The following is a 23,522-nucleotide window of genomic DNA, read 5'->3' as shown; positions in this document are numbered from 1 at the left end:
GTGCTCTAGGTGCAGTGAGAGAGACCGATAGCTAGCTAGAGAAAAACAAGAGAGAGAGAGAGAGAGAGAGAGAGAGAGCCGGAGCGCAGACGACACAGCCGCCGCGGCGACCACACTCTGTCCGGCACCATGACAACCGAGGCAAACGCATGCCGAGCCCCAAGCTCTCTCACTATGCCAATCAAGGGGATGTGAGACATGGCTCTGTGTGTGTGCGTGTGTGTGAGCGCGCGCGTGTCTGTGTAGGTGTGTATATGAGCCTCTTTCGGGAGAGAGATAGAGAGAGAGAGAGAGAGAAAGAAAACAAGAAGAAGGAAAAACACACACACACACGAGGCAGTTGTCCTCAGAGGAGGAGAAGCAGAAGGAGGTGGATAGATCTCTCCCTCTGTGACACACCGTGGATATTTACATCTTTGTTTTTCCTTCTCCGTTATGTTTTCATTGTTCCTTCTCTAGCGGAGGGGAGTACTGCGTCGGGGGGTAGCAACGCCGCTAGAAGAAGATGGAGGGTCTTCAGCCCACCTCTTGCTCTCTGAGTGCTGCCTCTCTAGACTGGGGACCAGAAGCCTGGTGCGCTACAGCCACTGCCCACCAGTAGCAGCCAGAGACCCCCTCAATGATCCTGCGCTGAACCAGACAGCAACCGCACAACCAACGGAGAGAAAAGCTGGTTTGGAAGAGAGAAAAAAACCCACACAGGACCTGCTTGCTCTCACTGGTGGCTGGGCTGCCACCGATACACAGCATGTAAAGAGATCCACATCGGGTGAGTTTGGCTTTTGCGAATCCAGTTTGAATCTGACTGGTATTGTGTTAGAGTACTCTCATAGGAGCTGTTTATTCAGGCTTAATATTTCATAGATTTGATATGGATGTCTTTAAAGATATGAATACATGATAAATGGTCTTCAGGTCAGAAACAAGAAGTCAATATCAGTGAAAAAAAATGTATGACACTAGTCTACACTTAACTGACAGTGTAAAAAAAATGGAACTTCAACTTGACAGCAGAAAAAAATGTGTGAGAAGAATAAAAAAGAAAAACATTAAATGAAACCTAAGTTAAACACATGGTTGAATGAAAAAGAAAATGAAACCAAAAAAAAAAGCCCACCTCACCAGCAAACTGACAGGGTGAAAAGGAAGGGTGTAGGACACTCTCTATTCTTACGTGATGCCCATGCCTTATTGAGATCTAGACAGCACTAACAGGGGCATGAGTGGTGAACATGCTCTCTGGAACCTCTTGTCCTCAAACCCTTTTTGGAGAAAAAAGGACACCAACACAATTAAGCAGCATGCTTCTCCTCTGAGGAAGGGGGGGGGGGGAGGAGAGACGGCTCCACAGGTTATTAACACCCTAATGAATCTCCCTCGGCAGCCAGCCTTAAATGCCACCGAAACACCTGAGCGCACCTCCATCCCTCCCCCCCCCCCCCTCTCTCTCTCTCTCTCTCACGCGTGCGGAATGTATGGACCGAGCTATGAAGCGCTGGAGAAGATACACTCGTGTTTGTGCTAAATCCAATCCAGAAATCCGTCAATCAGCCAGCCAGTCAATCAATCGCCACGTGTGGCATTAGAGCTTTTCCACTAGACTCCCGCGAAACACGCGTTTGTGCTTTGACATGATCACTAACAGAGACAGTTAAAGACAGAAATGGAAACAGAGAGAGACAGACAGGAAGAGAAGGAGAAAGAGAGAGAGGGGAAGAGAGGGAGAGCAATTTAGCATAAGGGATGGACGATCTTGATGGCTGTGCTGCGTTTACAGACACACACATGTTAAGTGCTCCACATAAAGGCGTATGTAAATAGTTCGGCGATGATGCGTCTCTGATTGAATGCTCACTCCAGGGAAGATGGAGCGTACCCAGGTGGGCTTTGAAGTGACACCTGTGGCGATGCACCTGAGATCTATGCACGCTCGCATTTCATCATCTGGCAACGATTACGGAAAATAATATTGCGTGACGACTCGTCAACCTCGTTATTTAAGCGCATACTTCCCCCTGTTTACTGATATTCTCTGAAGTAACTTGTTTATTTACTCAAATTGCACAGCTCTGCTTAGTGTTCCACATCAGTTAAATGGTGCTACTCAATATTAGAAATATGACATTCTCTAAACCTTTTGTCAACCCTGTGGAAAAATAGAACCATGAAAGTCATACTTATGTGTGAAGTTAAATAATTATCTCTTACATTTAAAATATATATTTTCCCAGTAAGGGCTAACTGATTTCAAAGTTGGACACCCTTAACATGAATGCTGCTGTTGGCTTTTTTTTTCTCCAGTTTTGATGGTAGCGCACAAACAGGAAAGCTGTTGAACACTTATGAGCATACATGAGCAGATTCTCTACATGGTACCAGTAAAATGATTGCTGAGAGTATATATGTGTCCAATTGCTTGAGAAAAGAGCCTATGCCTTCTTGGTGAAACTACACACTGTTTAATACAATTTTCTTCCCTTTTTTCTCATTAATCAAAAAAACAGTGTGTAGTTTCACCTCTCAAAGCACAAGCTGTGATACCACAGCTGCCCAAGCTCACACCCAACACACACATCTGCTACGCAGCAAAGGGAAAGCACGGGGCAAATGCCATCTTGGGGATGACGGCATTCCCCTTACTAAAAATGGGGGGTGGTGGTGGTGGGGCGGGGGCGCATTAGCGCTAGTGGTGATCATCCATCACCGTGGCGTGAGTCACCCTGACAGGGAAGCAGACGATCTTAAGGGGCAGAACGGGGTGCAGTGCCGGCTCCATCTCTCCCTCTAAATCTCTCCCTGCATCCGTTCTCTCTCTCTCTCTCTCTCTCTCTTTCCTCAACTCCCTCCGTCCGTTAGTTCTCTCCCTCTCTCTTTGTCCCCCGCCGTCCTGCCACAGACACACAGACAGCTGGCTTAAAAACCAAACCCTGAGGAGAGGGGCATTTGAACCTCCAGGGGGATAGCCTCTGAGGGAGTACCTGTTGTTGTTTGGGAGCTTCCTCATAGGAGTGGCCCAGTGCCACTGGGGCCTTCCAGCATGTCAGGCTGCCTCCTCCATCAACCCGCTCACTGCTGCACTCCCTGTTGTTGATGTCTGATGGTGTTGTCAGCTCATTCCACACTACACCAGCGCTGTCAAGGTGAACCTCCCTCTCTCCCTTGTGCTCCACTTCTTCAAGATGCTTTTGAGGTGTCAGCCATGCTACTGCCGGCTCGGCATTCAACAGGAAACAGCCGTTGCTGGCTGGCAATGAGGGGCTCTCATGAGTTCAATTTGTATCTTGTGTGTGTGTGTGTGTGTGTGTGTGTGTGTGTGTGTGTGTGTGTGTGTGTCTGTCTGTCCATGTCTGTGTGTGTGTGTCCGTGTGTGTCTTTCTCTGTCTTTGGGGGCTGTATTGGAAAATGGTGTTGCACATTTAATTGATAACAATGAAACATGAATTTATCGTTTGCTGTTTGACTGTGATGCCCAGCAGACCATGAAGAGCCATTATGCACAGTTTACGAGTGCCAGCATACAGTATGTTTCTTTTATGAGGCATGACTGATGTTGTAGAAGAGAGATTACACTTAAATGTCTTTGCGCTTGAGCTAGCAAGATCATATTAATCATATGTGGCAGTTATGATGGAATAGATAAGATCCCCTTAAACCCCTTCATATGTTGTCACTCTGCAATCTCGCTACCTTACTACAGACATACATGAAAAGCTAAATAATCTTTCCTGGAAAAGATTTGCATCTCCCATTTTCATTCCCACCAAATTGAGACAAACTTAGATAAACACAGTAAGGGAGATAACAAAACCCACTCTTCACTCTTTACTGAGATAAACACTCAGATGATAAGGTATAGCACAACAAAACGAGAGTGGTGATACAGCTCTATTTAAATAATAACTACAATCTCAGAGCTATGTTCCACGAACCACTCTCATTTCCACCTGTACTGTTAACTGGTTCTGTGCCTCTTCAGTTCTCTATTCAATTCACAGTTCTAGTGTTTACTCCTTCTGGTCACTCAGCAATGAGTAACATTTCTACATATTGTATGTTTGTGCTCCATCTGAGTCTGTTGAATTGGGGATGGGGATGGGGAAGAATGGGGAGAACCTCTGCAGTGATGGTAAAGCTCAGTGCCAGTACTCCACTAATACATTCGGTTTCTCAGTGGACTATTCCTGTCATAAAAAAAACCCAACATCTTGTTATTGGCAAGGCACTTTTGGTTAGTTGCTCGCTCCTAACTGGAAATGTGACTTCTGTGTTCTTAACTCCTGTGGTTCTACACGTGCTGTAAATAAGAGTGACTGGATGATGAGAGGGAGCATGTGCAATTACATTTTGCCAAGACCCAATTCAAAACCACAACCAAAGCATCTCTGCATTATTGATATGCTTGCCGACAGCTTCCCGCGATTTAGGGAGGCAAGGGGAGGGGAAGGAAAAGAATAAATAACTGCAGAGGGATGGTGGTGATGTATGAAGGTGGGGGGAGGCAAGTGTGATCTTAAATATGCATTAGGCCCTTCCTCAACTCTTCCCCCCACAAATGTCTCAAGATTCTTCTGCAAGCTAATCAATGGGGGCGTCTGTTGTTCCGGCCAGTGGTCTGTTGTTCCTGCCAGCGGTACACCAAAATCAAAAGTGTGTTCAGAGCCTAGGTCATTTCCCTCTCTCTCTCTCTCTCTCTCTCTCTCTCTATCTTTTCTCCTTCCCTCATCTGCTTTGGAGAGAACTGCTCCTCAAGCTTAGCCCAAGGCCAAGAACAAGAGCCAGCAGATCTCATCACTGTTCTTCAACAACAACACAGAAAAAAAAACAAGAAAAAAAAAACATCCATTCCTTTTTTTGCCCTGTTGAAATGCATACAGTACAGCACCAGTGCCCTGCCCACTCACTGTACCACACGTGTAGCGCCTGCTTGCCTGGCTGCTGCTGCCCAGAGAAGTACTTTGAAAGAGTGATGTTAACCGTTTCCCTGCATCGCAGCACACTCGCTCCTGGACATGCCAGATGATGCCTGCGTTCTATTTTTACTGCTTCACATTACAGTACGGATTGATAAGTGTTCACTCAGTATCTTACATGCTTATGTGATGTTCAGAGAGGGATACAAATTGCATCGTAGACTTTTTTTTGCAATGTGGTTTATTTAACAAGCCATATAAACAAGTAAATGGCAAAATTGTATATGAGAGTGCAACCTCTTAAATGTTTTATTTATTGATAGAGATCGATAGGTATTGTCCACCTACCCATTTGTCACAGAGAAGTATCAAACCTAACCATAAACATTTATAATGTTTTTTCAAATACATGTATATTCTTCCATACAGTTTATTTAGCAGTATAAAAATGGTACTGAAAAGCGAGCCCTGCCAGATGAAAGCTACCAGGCTGAGCCTTTAGTTTGTGTGTGGTAGTAAAGGCTTGCACTGCATCTTAAGCCATTCAGCCAGCGTAATCACAAACTGCACACAAGCAAAGAGCTAATCAATAAATACCTGAATGCTCGCAGCTGAAGCATGTCTACCATTTAACTAGCCAGGCTGGCCAGACCCACATAACAGTAAATTGTACTTGTAGTGGCAAGGAAGACAAATTAATCGTACTGAGAGTATTTGGGGTCTATATGTGTGTTATTGTGTGTGTATGTGACAGAGTGTATGCTATGTGTGTGTGGTTAAGGCTGTCTAAGTAGGCGTATGAGTACAGGTCAGCATGAGAAGATGAAGGCATTGTGTGTGAGTGTGTGTGTACATTTGTGTGCCTGGTCTACAGGCCCATGAGCTTTGCTTACGTGTGCGTGTGTGTGTGTGTGTCTGTGTGTGTGTGAGTGAGTGAGAGAGAGTGTTTGTGCCTGCAGAGGCTACATGTGTTTACAGTGGTGCTCATTTGTTGCAGAGGCATTCTGATGAGCCCAGGTGTCAGTACAGGGTTATAAACGCTCTGAATAAAACATGCGCTGATGAACACTGCACATAACATTCAAAGAGAGAGTCTGGGACTTCTGTCATGACGCAACCAGCTCACCTAACATCAGTACCAACGGAACGCAAATGCAAAAGCATCTCGCCTACCCATCTTTACCTCCTCTTCTCTTCTCCTGGATCATTTGGAGACTGACATGAATAAATAGTTCCTTTAATGCATAGAGGATCAGATAAGGTGGATGGGTCTGTTACTGCCAAAAACTGGGATTCTAGTGAGACTACTGCAGTGTTCGGTCTCTGGTATGATCGCTGCCAATAACGGTGAAATGCTGCATCTGTCAGAAGGTGCAAGAAATGAAGCTGCTCTCCGAGGGGTTGTTTTAGTGAATAATTCAGGACCCTGTGTTGTTTAATGGCACACAAGCGTATACCAGTCAGTCAGTGACTAATAGAGTGAAATACAAATTACTATAATAGTTTTCGCTGCTAATGGTTTCATTCCCATTCCAGACACAAATCATATGTTTGGATATGACAGGGCGACACACACAAAATACAATATTTTATGTTAGCAGTACACGTTTTATAAATAAGCGTAGTTTTTTTTGCCATTTTGTCCTCCTTGTGGTTTTATGAGGGTTGGAAAAGCAAGAAAATATGTTTCCATGCCCATGTCTAAGGTCTAAATATTCATACAAAGGAGTCAGATTGGGAAGGCTGGTTGGGGTGCGTGTGTGTGTGTTTGTGTGTGTGTGTCTGGCATACGGAGAGGTCAGCCTTTTGATTGGAGGGCGCAAGGTGGAATCGATGGAGCAAACAGCAGGCTCAATAACCTGCATGCCACACTCAAGCATCTGTTCACTGATCTCAGTGTCACCAAGTGTGTGTGTGTGTGTGTGTGTGTGTGTGTGTGTGTGTGTGTGTGTGTGTGTGTGTGTGTGTGTGTGTGTGTGTGTGTGTGTGTGTGTGTGTGTGTGTGTGTGTGTGTGTGTGTGTGTGTGTGTGTGTGTGTGTGCAGTCTGTCACAGTTGATGTTTGGACATAACTAAAGGCTTTTGTTTTGTGTTTGTACTGCTGCTTTCTGTCTTTGACTTTAATTATCATCAGTCACATTTGGCAATTCTTCACCTAAGGAGATCTGAAACCATAAATCACCCGCTAGTACTCATTTTGGTTTGAAAGATGGACAGAAGGGCTATTATTGCAACCATTTTATTGATTATTCTCCGCAGAAAGCCTCTGGAATAATTTGTGTTCTCCAACTCTATTGTACAGCACTTACCCGTGATTTACTAGGCCTCAAGTGATTGTATGACTGGCCACAGCAACGAAGAGAAACGTCAGTGAGCTTGTCAGTAATTCTGCTCTGCTAAAGGGAAGCGGTTCCTCGTTAATGAGGTTCATCCTGAGGATGTACGCCCGATGGAAGCGCACACATAATGGCTTTGAGGGCGTGCAGGGCTCAGGGGTCACTCCACCGGGATTCAAATCAGGATGGAAATGTGTGACAGGCCCCCGGGTTTGAGTGGCACAAGGCTACGGTGGTTCAACAAGAGGGGGAAGAGGGGGGACACAAGCAACTTAAAGGAGTCCAGTCTCTAAGGGCATGGCTGCCCTAAATGCATGCACAGAGTGGCGGGCTGCTGTTTCCCATTCCTCTTCATGTTTAACCCACCGCAGGGCCAACTGACTCAGCACCTCAGCCGTCCAGGCAGGGCAGGAGAAATATCCCCCCTAATGTCACCTAATGCATGCAGGCCACAACGCACCACCTCCCCAACCTTATCTTCCACTTCCTCCTCAATCTCTCTCTCTCTCTCTCTCTTTCTCTCTCCCCTGCTCTCAGCACCAGTTAGCGAAGAAAAGGGCTTGGCAGGGGTCTGGATCGGCACACCTCCAGGCCCCCATTTTGACGACTGCACTGGGGCATGAATATGGATGCACTTCTCTCTCTCTCTGTCTCTCTGTCTCTCTCTCTCTCTCTCTCTCTCTCTCTCTCTCTCTGCCTCTGCAGAACCAGCTGAGAAGCCAGGAGGTAGCCCTGCAGAGACATACAGGTGCCGCTGTGTGAGGGACTGTAATGAGTTGTGTATGTGTGTGTGTGTGTGTGTGTGTGTGTGTGTGTGTGTGTATGTGTGTGTGTGTGTGTGTGTGTGTGTGTGTGTTTGATTACGGGGGGTGTTGCACATGGGGACCAGTAGATCTGTCACCCATTGCTTCACAGCTTTTCTGTTGCAATCCTGGAAAGAGAGTGAGTGAAGTCGGGAACGGGGAGTGGAAGGTAGGGGAGCTTGCTTACAGAGATCAAAGGGAGATCTCCACCAAGCGTTTACACGTCTGATTAATTCAGCCTTCTGGAGAGGCATCAGAAAGGACAGAGTGGAAAAAAAATGTCGGGGTGAGCCAAGAAAGTCCACATTTTCCCACTGAGTGATGGGACAACTGAGTTTCTTTTCTCTTTTGTTTGTCAGGGACAGTTCATCTTGTTTTGTGTGAAAACTAAAATAGACTCTGACTGAAAAGAAAATCTCCTTCTAGTCGTCCTCTGGAGAGGAGTGCTGTTAAATTCGTGGCAAGCAGAATTTCACTAATTAGAACCAGATGATGTAGTCATGTGATTTCAGGTCTTCAGATGTTTCATAAATAATGGAATGATTATTTATTTTGTTTGGCCTCTCTAAGTCACCCCTGTCGTTTTTCATCTAAGTGCCCCAAAATTCATACTGCTCAACAGCGTGAGCAGAATACATTTTTTTCCCGAATGTCTCTCAGAAACTGGCTCCATATTTAATTTGTGGAAATGCTCTTTTCTTCTGGATCAGAAAACAAAAGCAAAATTCTCAAACTGCACATCCCAGGTCCCATTCCCCTGACACTATCCCTTCTATATTATATCCCAGGGCCTGGACAACCCCCCCGTTCTCCTGGGCATTTATGGCAATTGATTAGTCTAATACGCATTGATCTGAGGCGCTAAGTTCAAGAAGGTCAGCTAGCTTTAATGGGATTTTTTAAATCCATAGGTTAACAGTGACATAGGGGCATAGCGTTGCTTCTTAATGCTGCAAATATTTAGGTACAGCACAGCAGCAATATTTCATAGGCCTTTAAAAATAAATACACTATGCGTGTGCACCAGGCAATATGCCTTGGCACATGACCGTATAAGCTACACTCTTCATGATGATAGCTATTTGGCCCTCGAGCATCCAATAACAACAAGAACTGACTTCTGTGAACATGATCATTTAGCTTGTATTACCAGCACATTCACTGTTGCCATTGTGGCCAATTATCCACATTCAAACCCGAAGCATATTTTTGCTTTTGGAGAAAGCTAAGAAGAGGATCAGAGTTAGAAAGCTGAGGCATGCACTGTAACCTAGATCCCAGTGTCAGGTAGCCTACGCAACAGAAAGCCATTTTAGCCCAGCATGCCACTACCATCTGTGGGTGGAATAATCAGGAGTAAAGGCAAAGTAGAGCCCAGTCTCCAGCCTCCCTTGCAGCGTGGTTACATGTGTTCTAGCTGGATGTGTTTTGGCTATTTGTTCCTCCTGTCCATGATACTTTAGGTAGCCTGAGGAAGGCTACAATGTACTTAATACTTAATTGCATAATCAATCATACCAAAATAATCAATGTATTTCTTACATGAAAGTATGTTGCTACAGGATGAAGTGAAATGTGGGGTTAGGTTTTTGGTCAGTAATATGTAGCAACATGTTTGCATATAAAGAACATAAACCCTGTGAATTCTCTCTAAAGGCCCCGTCACACCATGACGTTCTGGTCAACGTTCTATGATGTTAGAGGAAACGTTGGTAATCGTCCATGGTCGCTGGAATTGCGCCAGAAGAGCTTTGTGTGAAAGCTGGTGAACGCTGTAATCGTCGGTAATCGTCGGTGATCGGAGGAGAACGCTGGTCCAAACAAAAAGTTTTGAACATGCACAAAAGTTCTCATGGAGATCAGCGTTCTTCAACGTTTCATTTAAACGCTGGAGAACTTTCGTGGAACGTTTTATTAACTTTGCACGCGTTTGGCTATCATAGTCAGTCGTTGGGTAGGGTAGACTGAGTACAGTTGATGCACCCGAAATAACGTATGTGCGCAGCAATCCTGAGACGTGATTTTTAGTTTGGACATGCCTACTAACGTCCTCTTTGATCCAGGGAAATTTGAGCACCTAACCCATCTCTCGTAGGAAGATATCGGCGAAAGTTTTTTCACCAAGGGAAGATCTTGATTTTATCATGTCCCTTCTACAATTAATATGTTATTAACCATACGTGATCAACAAACGCAACTTACATCATTGCAAACGTTATTCTGTGCACTATACATCTACATATTCAATGCTATCATGTCATGCAAGGTCATTGCATAATCTAGCGAAAAGCGGAGTGGAGGGTATATGCTTGCTTGAGCCAGCATGAAGTAGATGTAGCCTACTGAACTTGAACATAGCTGAGCACTGTTATAGCTGGTGCTGTTCCATGGCAGATGGATATGATATGAAGACTCTTGTGACAGGGACAATGTGTGTGGATGTGTTGATGTTTTCTAATAATAAACATTGAGAAACACAAATTCAGTGTCAAATTTAAATCATTTATTTTAATAACATAAAACCCCAGGAATAACGCCCGTTATTTCGTAAATAATAACAGTAAATCTTCGTCCGAAGACATTGCTAGTGAAAGAGGCTTTGTATTCTTCTTACTTTCAGCAGCATTTATCATCTTCTTACTTGCAGCAGCGCTAGTAGTAGAAGCCCCCCTCACACCTTTTCGTGGTCTTGGCGGCATGATGTTCACTGTTCAGATCAACTGAATCCACTATGATTTTCCAGCGTTTTATACCCGTTTGACCATAAAACCCACACGCCAGCAAAACGCTTTTCTGTCATTATTCACACGTAAATTACACTCTTAACACGCTCTTCTAAGGTTGACTTATCGTTTGTCGCGCTGGAGTGACACGTCAGCACACGTTTGTCGCGGACCAGTGACACGTCACTTGGTCGGTGTTACACACTCCTCATGCGTCAGTCCCACGCTAGTCATGTGTCAGTCCTACGCAATTATTTCGTTAGTAACACGCCAGATGTGTCCACATCGCCTTCGAACGCTCGAAATTGAACGATTAGAAAGTTCAGAGAACGTTGACCAGAACGTCATGGTGTGACGGGGCCTTGAGGCTAAAAAAAAAAACATGAAGGCCCAAAGTCCAATAACAGTGCCTTGTGTTTTGTGCTATGTTCTTTTGGACGTGCCTATGTCTGTCTCCATTGTGATTCTCCACAATTTATCTCTCACTCACTCTCTCTTTCTGTCTCTGTTTCTCCCTATCCCTCTCTCTCTTCCCAAACCTCTGTCCATATCAAAGTCCTTGTCTCTGTGTCCCTTCTCCAGACCCCTGGGAGACCCCCTCAGACCACACCATCATGAACCCCATGGCGCAGCTGTACTACAAGAAGGCGAGCTACTCTCCCTACCGCGACCGCATCCCGCTGCAGATCGTGCGGGCGGAGGCCGAGCTGTCGCCGGCGGAGCGGGCGTACCTGACGGCAGTGGAGAAGGGCGACTACGCCGGCGTGAAGCACGCTCTGGAGGAGGCCGAGATCTACTACAACATCAACGTGAACTGCCTGGACCCGCTGGGCCGCAGCGCGCTGCTCATTGCCATCGAGAACGAGAACCTGGAGGTGATGGAGCTGCTGCTGTGCCACGGCGTGCTCGTGGGCGACGCGCTCCTCTATGCCATACGCAAGGAGGTGGTGGGCGCCGTCGAGCTGCTGCTCTCTTACCGGCGCCCCAGCGGAGAGAAACAGGTAGAACAAGCAGGCTATGTTTGTGTATATGTAAGTGTGTGTGTGTATGGGGGGTGTATGTGAGAGAGGTATACTGTAAGTGTGTTTTTTGTGTGTACTGTATGTGTGCACTTATGCACATGCCTATAGAGTTTGTACAGTGTGTGTGTGTGTGTGTATGTGTGTACAGTGTGTCTGTGTCATGTGTGTGCATTTGTGTGTGTGTGTGGGTGTGTGTGTGTGTGTGTGTGTGTGTATGTGTGTAGAGTGTGTCTGTGTCATGTGTACCTCTCTCTACATAGGTCAACCTTTGTGTGCTTTGTAAATGTGAGTGTGTTTGTGTACATATCTGTGTATTTTATATGTATATGTGCCCAAAAACACCAGTGAATGTATGAACTGGTTTGCTGGTTTACTTGAGACATGGTATTTACATTTCTAGGGGTTGTTGGAATCATTAACTGCACACGCTGAAAATTATTGTATTGTAGCGTCTCAAGGGTTCGGAGGAGGAGAAAACTAACAGCGTTGCTTACGGTTTATGTATTATTTTGAAACGAGCACAGCAGTAAACTCACATCAATGGCACATAAGGTGGGGAGATTGCCATTCCCACTGACGGACACATTAACGGTGCAGATACTGTACATTCAACTAACACAAGGGACTAACACAGACATTAATCATTACGACACACAGACGACATGGTAAACAATCACACACCAACATCAGACACAAAAGGGAAACGAAAAAAAGACGGAACTATCTTGGGAGAAAAACAACTGGCCGAATGTCAGTCTTTCACCCGAGGCAAATTGAATAATCCCAAACTGAATAATCCCAAGCATGCTACAACATTAACCAAGGCTCCTGAACCATTATGGGAGCTGGCAGAAGAAAGACCAAACCGCATAAGCACCATTCCCCCATTTTACACACTAATTGCAGAACATCCGGATCTTTTTCTGCAAATCCTAATATCGTCAAATCCCATTATGCAGCACACTTGCGCAGGCACAAAACACTTGCTATTCACTACATTAAAGAACCTCATTCCAACTCAAACCAGAGGAATACAGTCTTCAGTGTGTAAGTGGTTCACACTTAATTGTAGTGTGTTTGGATGAATAGCTATTGCGACAAAGACATTGACGCACTTTGAAAATGGATTTCCCGGTAAGAAGGAAGAGACAGGGCAAGATTATCAGAAGGAGAGAGAAGAGCATAAAGGAGGTGTGAGAGGCGCTTGCATTGTGTATGATGAGTATCTCAGGCCTTCTCAGACATCCACATACAGGATGCTGCCTGGAAATGAGACTTTGTACTGTGAATGAATCGTTTAAATTTAGAATTTTAATCAGAGATGTTTACTCTGCTTGTGTGCACTCACACATAAGGAATGCACATAAATTAGACTGAGATGATTATAAATGAATAGAAATAAAACAGCACATTTTGGGCACACTAATATAATCCAGACCTTACTTTGTAACAGATGCAACTCATATTCGCAGGCAAAAAATGATTCCAATTTACTTTTGATCAAATCTGCCGTTTGTACAAAATGTATTAATTATAATGAGCTTTATGAAACTGAAAGGTGTACAGATTAAAGGTTGCCTCAGTAATAGAGTGCTGATTGGAGAATATTGTACTAGGCAGGATACCTCAGTGCTATTCAGCTTTCTAATGTTGTCCATTAGCGTTTGCCTTCCCCGATACCCATCAGATGCTGGTGACACCAGAAGATGAGTTCATTATTCACAACAGTTGTAATTCATCCATCAAGCACATGCTAATTGCTAACTGTGCTTGAAACGCAATATATAAATGACCAATCAGGACCATGTGACAGATGACTAAGTTGTTTAAGAGGAGACCATCTCTCATGTATTCCCTATGGTGAAACTACTGCCGTAGTATTACCGCATGTCATACACAAGGGCCACAAAGTGAGGCTGACAATATAACTTTAACTTGAAGGAGGGAATTGGTTGGGAACAGTTGGGCAAAATGCCATTTTAATGCCTTCAGACTGTGGCCCTTACTCTTAACGTCACTGAATACTTACTGCATTGTAGTTAATTATAAATGGACAAGGCCAGTGTCTCTAAAGCTCTGCACCCCTGTTAGTTGTGGCCGTTGGCTGATACTGTGTTGTCATTGTTTTAACTGACTGTATTAGTGTGTATTGAGTGTTTAAAAGGGTCTGCTTTGCCACTATACAACCTGCTAAGGTGATGGCTGATGGATGATGCCATTGTTGAGTATCATGTTTGATTTAAGATGAAGTATTGTGAATCAGGTTTGAAGTGTGCAATATATTTTTTTAAAGAACTGAAAAGCAGAATTTGTTGGACATTTTCTCCAGAAATATATGCATAAACAGGAGAAATCAAAACAGGGCCTACCGAATTCACTCTATTTCGCTGTCTCTTTTTATTTTAAGTCAGTAAATTAGGAGTCATGGTATCTGAAGGTCGATCTTATGAGACCCCTCTCTGTGGTCCAACCTTTTCTTGTGCTACAACACCAGCTATGACCTGCTTGCTTCCATTCTCTGATAAACGGCCCAACTGACATTTTTGTCATATTCATGAGATTGATCGTAATGCCGGCCTCTGTACACTTGATGTGATTTCGGCTCTATCAGTCCCCCTGAATACAGTCCTCTGCTCTCTTGCGCTGGGTCAGAGCTGGGCCTTTAATGTGCGCACGAACGAAACGGCGAGCATTGACTGCAAAGGTCTGCGCTAATCGATTCTTTCTCCCTCTCCCCCCACACCCCCCTTTCGTTTCCTCTCTTGGATATGCGAGGCGCCCATGGCAGACTTCCTGAAAATGCATTTGTTCGGTGAGCGATGCAGCAGAAACACAGCTCACACTTTTGGCTGCTTTGAAGTGGCGCGGGGAAGAGGAAGGAAAAAAAATGCACATATTTTATTCTGTTGCTACCACACACAGAAAAATGCCCTGCTCAGCTTGTCTTGTGATATGTGATTGTTACGATGTGTGAAGTTTATCAAAATAATGGACTGTAATTTTCCTCGCCCTCGCTGGTTAAAAAATCTTAGTTTTTTAACCTACCATGTCTGATAACAGCACTCACCATCCCTGTGAAGATCATTAATAATAGTTCACTTACGCATTGAATTAGTGTTTTGTATGCATATTACAGCATATTACACTGTACACAACATGCATCACCAGGGTCGTATTTCCAGGACAATTCTGAAAATAGGCCCTACAATGAGATGGTCATACTTGATAACAATGCATAAATATGTATGCACACTGGTGTGTTATTGATGGGTTTTTGTGTGCTGTGTTCTGTCGCATACGGTCTATTGAGCGTGTATCTCCTCTTAGTACACACACACGCACGCAAGCACGCATGCACACACACACACACACACACACACACACACACACACACACACAAACACACACGCACACACACAACACACACACACACACACACACACACACACACACGCTTGACAATTTCCTAAAATGATTAGGTTGCATTCAAAATACGAGTGGGCCAGAAGAACTCAAGGTTGATTTTAGGAGAGAGAAAGGAGAGGATGTCTGGCATTTTAACAGCTGTTTTTCCTAAATAAATTTAAGAAGGACGTCCTCTTGTACCTCTCTGTATTCCACCTCTTTCCATGCCTTTCAGAGGCAAACCAGAGATCACTACCGTGATGAACAATAATAGTAATGGCATTCCGCTTCAGTGTGGCAAACCGGTTGGTCCGCATGGTCAGCCTTAAGAACCGGTCAGTCACAGAGTCGGTCAGAGTCGGTCACAGTGGGGTTGGGTTATAGTGTTCAAATAAACTATGCTAATCTCTCCACCAAAAGTGCTATTCTTAGTTTTATGTAGCCTACAGTAGTCCCTCCAACTACATTCATAAATTAGAAATTCATAGCTCATTTAGAGTCACATCACTAGGATGAAGACTAATATGAAATATCATTGCTAGTTTGTACACCGCATTGGCAGACTCTTCACAGTGCACTTCTAAAACATCGCAACGGCTTATGGGACCAGTTGACTTCACAGTCTGTCTGACTCAAACCTGCCAAGAACTGCAGCATTACATTCGGCAAGCTCGTACAGAGTAAACGAGACACACTCCTGTGCCACTAGCTTATTTGTGGCATGAATATAGTTCAAACAACAGTCCACATAAATTACATAAATGTTGTGACTTGTGTATCAAAGAGCACTTCCCATCACTGTACAGGTTTTCATGAGCAGAAGGTTCTATATGCACTATGGTATCACAATGGGTTATGGGATTGGTTGGTTTTATGTCCATGTTTATCTGACTCAGGCCTGCTGAGAACCGACAACAGTCTTCCTACAGAAATGTACACGAATGCTGTGACTTTATCAAACAGCCTTAATCCGAATCAACCATTCATTTGTACAGCTGATCATGAACAAAATCTCCTCAATGCACTAAAATATTTAAATTGCTTCTGGAATCGGTTGATTTTAAATCCATGTCTATCGGACATTCAGCAAGTGAGTAGCCTACTGTAACCAAGCCACTCACTCAATAGCCGATTTCCATGCTATTTATTTACAGCATGCATTGCATAAATTAACAGTGAACCTAGACAAAAGACTACAAAGTGGATATGACTTGTACATCAAATAGCACAAGTCTATCACTAATATGTAGGCTTTTGAGCAGAATCTTCTGGATGCACTAAAACAGCACAGTGGCATCGGTTCATACGGGATCAGCTCAAAACCTGCTGGAACCAGCATTCACAGAGTGTTGTGCTGTGCACTATGATACAGTGTTTTGAATCATACTCCAGTATGTAGAGCAATACCACCAAGGCAGCAGAGATGCTAGTGAACCAGGAGACTATGAATACCATGAAACATATGTACTCGCTATTTTAATAGCTCAGGCAATGTATTTATGCCATATTGAGATAGACAAAAGAAGAATGATATAAATTTGAAAAGGACTGATTATATTGCTGTTGCCACCCGATTCGACTCAGTAAAAAAACCTGTGTCAATGAACCGGGTTTTTCAGTCTGTCTGTCAATACTATTCGGTTGAGATAGAGATTGTATGGTGAGCAGGAGTGCTGTGGGACGATACATACATTTAACTCAGCTCCATAATGCGATTAATGGTGTCAGGCTTTGCCAAAACTCCCATGCGGCTCAGAAATTTATGACAAAATCCCCTCCAAAGGGAGGGGAGTAAATTGTTGGCTTTCTGATTATTTGATCAAATCTATATACAGAAAGTTATGACTGAATTTCTATTGTTGATCAGTGATATGAATCTCACACCATGGTGAAATTCCATTATAACATTTTGCTGACATCAAAGCACAGATGTGTTCACTATTCACCTTTTTTTTCCGTTTCATTTGGGGACCAATAAGAAATGCTGTTATGGTGGTACTCAGCCTTCCTGTGCCCTAAATATGCGGGCATATTTTTCTACCTGTTTTCTATAGGATGGATGTTTTTATGTTGCATACATCAAAATGCAGTGCTGTGTGTTGAATCAGGGTATTGATCCCAAATGATGCATCATCTCACAGTGCCTCCAATACCTTCCTCTCACTCATCCCACCTTCATCCTCTCCTTTCCTCTCCCCTCCTATGCCCAGGTGCCCTCCATGATGATGGACTCGCAGTTCTCCGAGTTCACGCCAGACATCACGCCCATCATGCTGGCGGCGCACACCAACAACTACGAGATCATCAAGTTGCTGGTGCAGCGCAAGGTGACGGTGCCGCGGCCGCACCAGATCCGCTGCGACTGCGTGGAGTGCGTGTCCAGCTCGGAGGTGGACAGCCTGCGCCACTCGCGCTCCCGCCTCAACATCTACAAGACGCTGGCCTCGCCGTCGCTCATCGCGCTCTCCAGCGAGGACCCCATCCTCACCGCCTTCCGCCTGGGCTGGGAGCTCAAGGAGCTGAGCAAGGTGGAGAATGAGTTCCGGCAAGAGTACGAGGAGCTGTCGCACCAGTGCAAGCTCTTCGCCAAGGACCTGCTGGACCAGGCGCGCAGCTCGCGCGAGCTGGAGATCATCCTCAACCACCGCGACGACCACAGCGAGGAGCTGGACCCGCGCGAGTGCCGCGACTTGGCCAAGCTCAAGCTGGCCATCAAGTACCACCAGAAGGAGGTGGGTGTCGCGTTTTGGACAGTGGGGCTGTGCCAACATAAAATTCAGGGATCTTACTTTTGATAGAACTGGGATTTGACCCCACTATTACGTGGATTAAGAGTTACTATAATTGTAGCTTGTCTAAATCTACCTAATCTGAGGGATACGATTATTTTATATTCTAGCACATATAACCTCACCTCACAAATTGCATTCTTATCTATATGAAATAGACAATGGATAATTTTGCCAAGAATATTAGCTTAACAACATTGACCCATGCATGCATTTCCCATCCAACAACAACCCTCCACACCTCCGCCCTCTATCTGTGATGATCCACACAGCACAGACAGGGCCCTCGATAGGAAATGGGTCCCTGGTGACTTGCAAGGCGCCGCGGTGACTGACATTTCACAGGTGCGATGTTGCTCTTTACAGCTCCCCTCGGAGCAGATGACAAGCATTGTCTGGCAGGTACTGTGAGTCTGAATGGTAAGGGAGAGGCAGATGGAGAGTTGTTTTGTTGCTCAACACTCGCTGAGAGGCTCTCTGGACAGAGTCCGTGCTTTCTGCAGTACGTTAATGGGATCGCTTGTCATTAAGAGTGAGATCATATCCACTCTCCACAAGCAAACAGGCAGCACTTGTGTGTGCTGGTTGAGCATGTGCAGGTGGATGGTTGGATTGGAGCATATGAGTCCCCTCCAATCCTGCCATAGGAAAGGGGCCACGGATGCTCGGGGCGGGATGCTTATGCAATGGAATTTTGACAGGCGGACGGAACCTGCTGGTGTTGAAATTCCTGCGCTTCATCTCAATCTGGAGTCAGAATTGAGAATGTGGAGACGGCTTTTTTTTTTTTCGTTGGCTAAAGGCGGTATCCATTCTCGCGGTAGCTCTTCATCTCCCTGTGCTTGCATCTCACCCTTTTCTTTTGTGAGACCTCTTTGAAGAGTCTGATGGAAAGAAAAAGAAAAAAAAATCCCACAGAGGAGCGCGCAGGAGCGGCACATGTGAGCAGAGCTGCAGAGCAATCGATGTTGCTCCCTTCATGAGGAATTTGGGTGCCGTATGGTCAGTGGTACCTGCCAAGTTCACCCAATCATTCAAAAGCACTCGTTTCAGATGGCCCAGCTTAACACAAGATTGTGGCTGAATGGCAGTTGATTACTGCAGCCAACTACCTTGTGGAATTGTGTTCCAGAGAACTGGTATTCTTGGGGGGTTGTTTATTTATGGGCCGTTACTTCCTGTGTTTACCTTTTTAATTCCAGCACAGAAAGCCTTTTTCCTTAAGTAATTAAATGAGTTACTATATAACAGTAAAAGCAGCGGCTGCTACCACGGGCCCTGTGACTGTCAAGAACATGAACAACTGCTTTTTATGAGCATTTTATATTCTCTCGCCTCCCCAATTAGCGCTTTGCTACATAAATTTGATTCTACTTGGAACTGTGAAATGAACCATGACAAAAAAACAGCAGGGTAGGATGTAGGTGTTCATTTAGACATAAGCAGAATGTACCTTTGCGAGTTCCTGTGAACAGTAAACCAAATAACGCTTCAACCTGTGCCGTGGGCATGTGCATGTACCACACACATGGAAAAGCGTGGTTTAATGGCAGTGAGCTAGAGAGGGAAGGACAGACAGAGGGGGAGAGGCGAAAGAGCAGTGGAGATGGAGATAAAAGGAGAGGGAGGGAGAGATAGTGATGGAGAAAAAGAGACAGAAAGAGAGCGACAAGAGCAGGGTTAAACTTGACTAACACGAGGACAGCGTTAAATATTGAAGCAGACGGGAATAAGGGCTCAGTGTTTGGGATGTGGTAGTTGTGCCGTTCCAAAGGACAAGCGTTCTCATAATGGCATGGCGCTGTTTGTGAAGTATTTAAAAGCCTGTGGATTCACCTCATCCATATGCATTTATAATCTCACAGACACTTTTACATGCATGGCTTGCGCGCCCATCTATTCTTTTCTCTTTATTTCCCTCAAAGCGAAGGATAGAAAGACGAGGCACAGCCAGGCTATTGTCTCCTCTTATTTAGACATGACACAGGAAGGGGAGGATTCAGACAGACAGGGCCCTCTTGGTGCTACTTAGAGACTCGAGCAAATACATTTGGGGATTGGGCGTCCATAGGGGTCGCCTTGCATATGTCATCTTGTGTTTTGATCGGTGCATCTCAGTAGTGACATGTGCATGGGGGCAGGGACGAAAGAGACAGCATTTGTTTGGATCTGCGCCGTCTCCCGTTCGTTCCCAAGGGGTAGGTCTTGTTGAATGTCATGTGTGTGCTGTGAGGCAGGGGATTGTGGTGGGGGTGGTGTCTTGGCACAGAAAGTCACTGCTCTCGCGAGTATCATGAAGCATTCAGTTTGCTTTCGACATGTTCTCTTTCATGTGAACTCTAGTCAGAGGTACTATTGCAACAAAGGAAATATTAGACGGTTATTACTTCTATCCTGAATATGCTTGGAGAAATCCAGGAGGAAACACAAATAGGTACTGGATGAAACAGCCCTCGAAGATTCCATCAGGACTTCAGTGCACAGCAAGGCAAAATGCCTAAGGAACACTACTGATGCTGATACATGAGTAAATCTGTGTGTGTGTGTGTTTGTGTGTGCATGTTTGTGTGTACACACCAAAGCAGCGAGAGACCAAAAACCCATCCTTGCTCAGCCTTTCACTCACTGAGAACACAAATATCTGAAGTTGCCCGGTGCTTATTTTGGCCTTTGTGAGAGTGTTATAAAATGCAGATATCCTGCTGCTGAGTTGCACTACCCACCACAAACCTTGTAGTTTCCCCATCATCCGTGCTCTGCGAGGGCCCTGGCGAGGCTCTCCACTGGGCGGAGTGCAAAAACACCCCGGAGGCAGATTGTAGGAGTGTTGCTATCGGAAATACGTTTTTTTTTTTAGGAACAGCCGCTTCACCTGCAGTAGTGGTTTATTATCTAGAGCAGTGAGTAAGTTATTGAGCCATCTCTTCGACTGTATTTTCGGGGCTTTTCTTGTTTGCATCCCTCCCTCAAAAAAGAAAAGAATCAAACAAAATTAATTTTGATTTGCAAAGTAAATTTCAGTTTTTTTCTTATTCCTGGGTTGTGATTTAGTCTCACACCTTGCGCAGCCAGTTCTTACCTCTTTCGAGTGGAGTAAAAAACCTCACAGGGCAAAATCCCCTTGACGGGTGCTTTATCCCCAGCAGCGGATCATTCGCCCATGCGGATAAGAAGCTTTGTGGGCAGGCACTGCAGTGCGGGGATGCTGTGGTGATGATTTTAACAGGTCTTTTTTCTCACAAATTGAATTCGCAAGGGCAGCATCTTGATGATCTCACAAGGACGGATCGCATGTGTTGTATACGAATAACGACTCTCCCATTTTCTGAGTGATGACTTAAATATGGTTTGATCATCTATTTTAATTTAAGAATTCATTTCTCTCTACCTCTATCTAGAAATTCCCTACTCGGGCCTTTCATTTGGTTCCTGGTAGGAGAAACCAAAGCAGCCGTAAAGGGCACAAGAGCATTTTTGACACTGAAAGAGTCTCAGTGGCAAATGAACTGGAAATGACCAGTCAGTCAGGCCTGCATTTGACTTGCAAAGGGGGAAAAAAAAAACAATCAAAATGCAATTTAGTCTAGAACAAGGCTTAATGGCTTATGCTCATTTATCACACACTTGGAAAGGCGTTTCACGAGGAGAGGCGATTCACAGTTTGGGTCGCAGTTCAAATTCCTGATGGAAATGATGCATGCGCCACAGGGCACAAGGCAGGGAGGAATAGCAGAAAGGTTTACCGTCTCCTGCATATTTTAAATGCAAGTGAAATGCCTTTATGACATTGCGGTTTGTTCCAAAAACCTGGAGAGAAAAAAACAAAAAAGGAAAAAAACAGACCTGGCATCCTAGGAAATGGAATGACCTCAGATGAACAGGATGTTTGAGCCGAGCGTTGAATGTTTTGGTGACATTGTTTGCCTTTGCCGCATCCTCTCCTCCCCTCTCTCGCCCCTCTACAGTTCGTGGCTCAGCCCAACTGCCAGCAGCTGCTGGCCACCCTGTGGTACGACGGCTTCCCGGGCTGGCGCCGCCGCCACTGGGTGGTCAAACTGGTCACCTGCTTCGTCATCGGGCTCCTCTTCCCCGTCTTCTCCCTGGTGTACTTGCTGGCGCCAAAGAGCCCGCTGGGCCTCTTCATCAAGAAACCCTTCATCAAGTTTATCTGCCACACCGCCTCCTACCTCACCTTCCTCTTCCTCCTGCTGCTCGCCTCCCAGCACATCGTCCGCACCGATCTGCACGTGCAGGGCCCTCCTCCCACCATCGTGGAGTGGATGATCCTGCCCTGGGTGCTGGGTAAGAGAGGATGCTTTACATGGATAGATGTCAAAATCAGAATCAGAATCAGAATTGTATTTATTGCCAAGTAGGTTTACACCTACCTGGAATTTGCTCTGGTGTCAGTGTTGTGCACGTTCACACCTCTCATGAACTAGTTCAAAGTTCAGTTCATACAAGTAAACATGAATCGTTCACGTTCATAGTTCACCATTTAAATTCTGAACTAGTTCATAGTTCAGTTCATTTTCATTTTTTTTTTTTAATTATTGCAAATTTTTCAGGAGGACATCATTTTTACTGTCGGAAACTTTATCAGACAGTGTGTAAAAATCCCGCACATAATAATAAGGTGGATCGGATGTAGGCCTACTCGCTGAGTCTGCGTCTCTGTTTTCGCTTTCACTTGCCATTTTTATATTGACACCCAGAGCTGTTGCCTTGGAATACGTTGCTTGTTTGGTATACATGTGTGTGCGATGATTCATGGGTAATGTAGGGCGAAGTCGAGTTAGTTGGTTTAGGTATCGCAGAAATTATACGGACTGTTATAGAGGGGGTTCGGGAAATGTGTAATCACTGAGAGTCATCCGATTAGAATGGAAAAGAATGGAGACTTGGATATTCAGTTTGATTCTTCACTCTTTGTATTGCATTAACAACAATGAATGGGATAAATTGTAGGTGGGTGTATGTTTGTATGTGTGTGTGTGTGTGTGTGAGTGAAAGTAAACTACAAACAGAAAATATACATTAATACACAGCCCTGTAGTAGCCTACTATTTAAATAATGAATTATACAGGGAACTAAAGGTAATCATTTAACCTCTTCAGCAATGCCATGCTACTGGCTTAATCTCAGATCAACAAGGGCATGTACACTAAATGAAAGACCGCTCAAAAGTTAGCATAGGTAAACCCTGTAACACTCGTATTTGTACATTAGCAGCTTATGCTAAGCGAGTTCACGAACAGTGCATCATGCTAGATTAATTAAGTGACAGTGCTCGTAACAATTATGAGAAAGCTAAACTATAACAAACACATAATGACAAGGTAGGCTACAAAGTCAAACTCACGTGTACATGGACGCACACAACTTCAACAAAGTGCAACGTTCAATTATGTGAAAATATGCCCGAAGTGAACTGCTACTCCATCTAAATATGCCGTGAGGCGATATCAAAACATTGCACCGTGAGAAGTGGAGTCACATGACCAACGCAATTACCAAATATGGTCATTTACCGA

The 23,522-nt window shown here is 44.8% G+C and overlaps 1 protein-coding gene across 2 annotated transcripts in view; it reads left to right on the top strand.

Moving 5' to 3' along the window:
* The first annotated feature begins 328 nt into the window (after positions 1-328).
* The window catches only part of trpc5a (transient receptor potential cation channel, subfamily C, member 5a), a 35,056-nt gene continuing 11,862 nt past the window's right edge, over positions 329-23,522 (top strand). The window contains exons 1-4 of one of the 2 annotated variants that reach the window (XM_012822965.3): positions 329-769; positions 11,354-11,772; positions 17,409-17,930; positions 21,953-22,289. In XM_012822965.3, coding sequence (XP_012678419.1) covers positions 11,386-11,772; positions 17,409-17,930; positions 21,953-22,289 — 1,246 coding nt within the window. In that variant the 5' untranslated portion in view covers positions 329-769; positions 11,354-11,385. Of the gene's footprint in view, positions 770-11,327; positions 11,773-17,408; positions 17,931-21,952; positions 22,290-23,522 lie in introns of both variants that reach the window. The other variant, XM_031571971.2, reaches the window with a different exon arrangement.

This window comes from Clupea harengus, chromosome 8 (assembly GCF_900700415.2).
Source record: "Clupea harengus chromosome 8, Ch_v2.0.2, whole genome shotgun sequence".
Taxonomy (NCBI): Eukaryota; Metazoa; Chordata; class Actinopteri; order Clupeiformes; family Clupeidae; genus Clupea; species Clupea harengus.
This window is presented reverse-complemented; position numbering and strand designations above follow the sequence as displayed.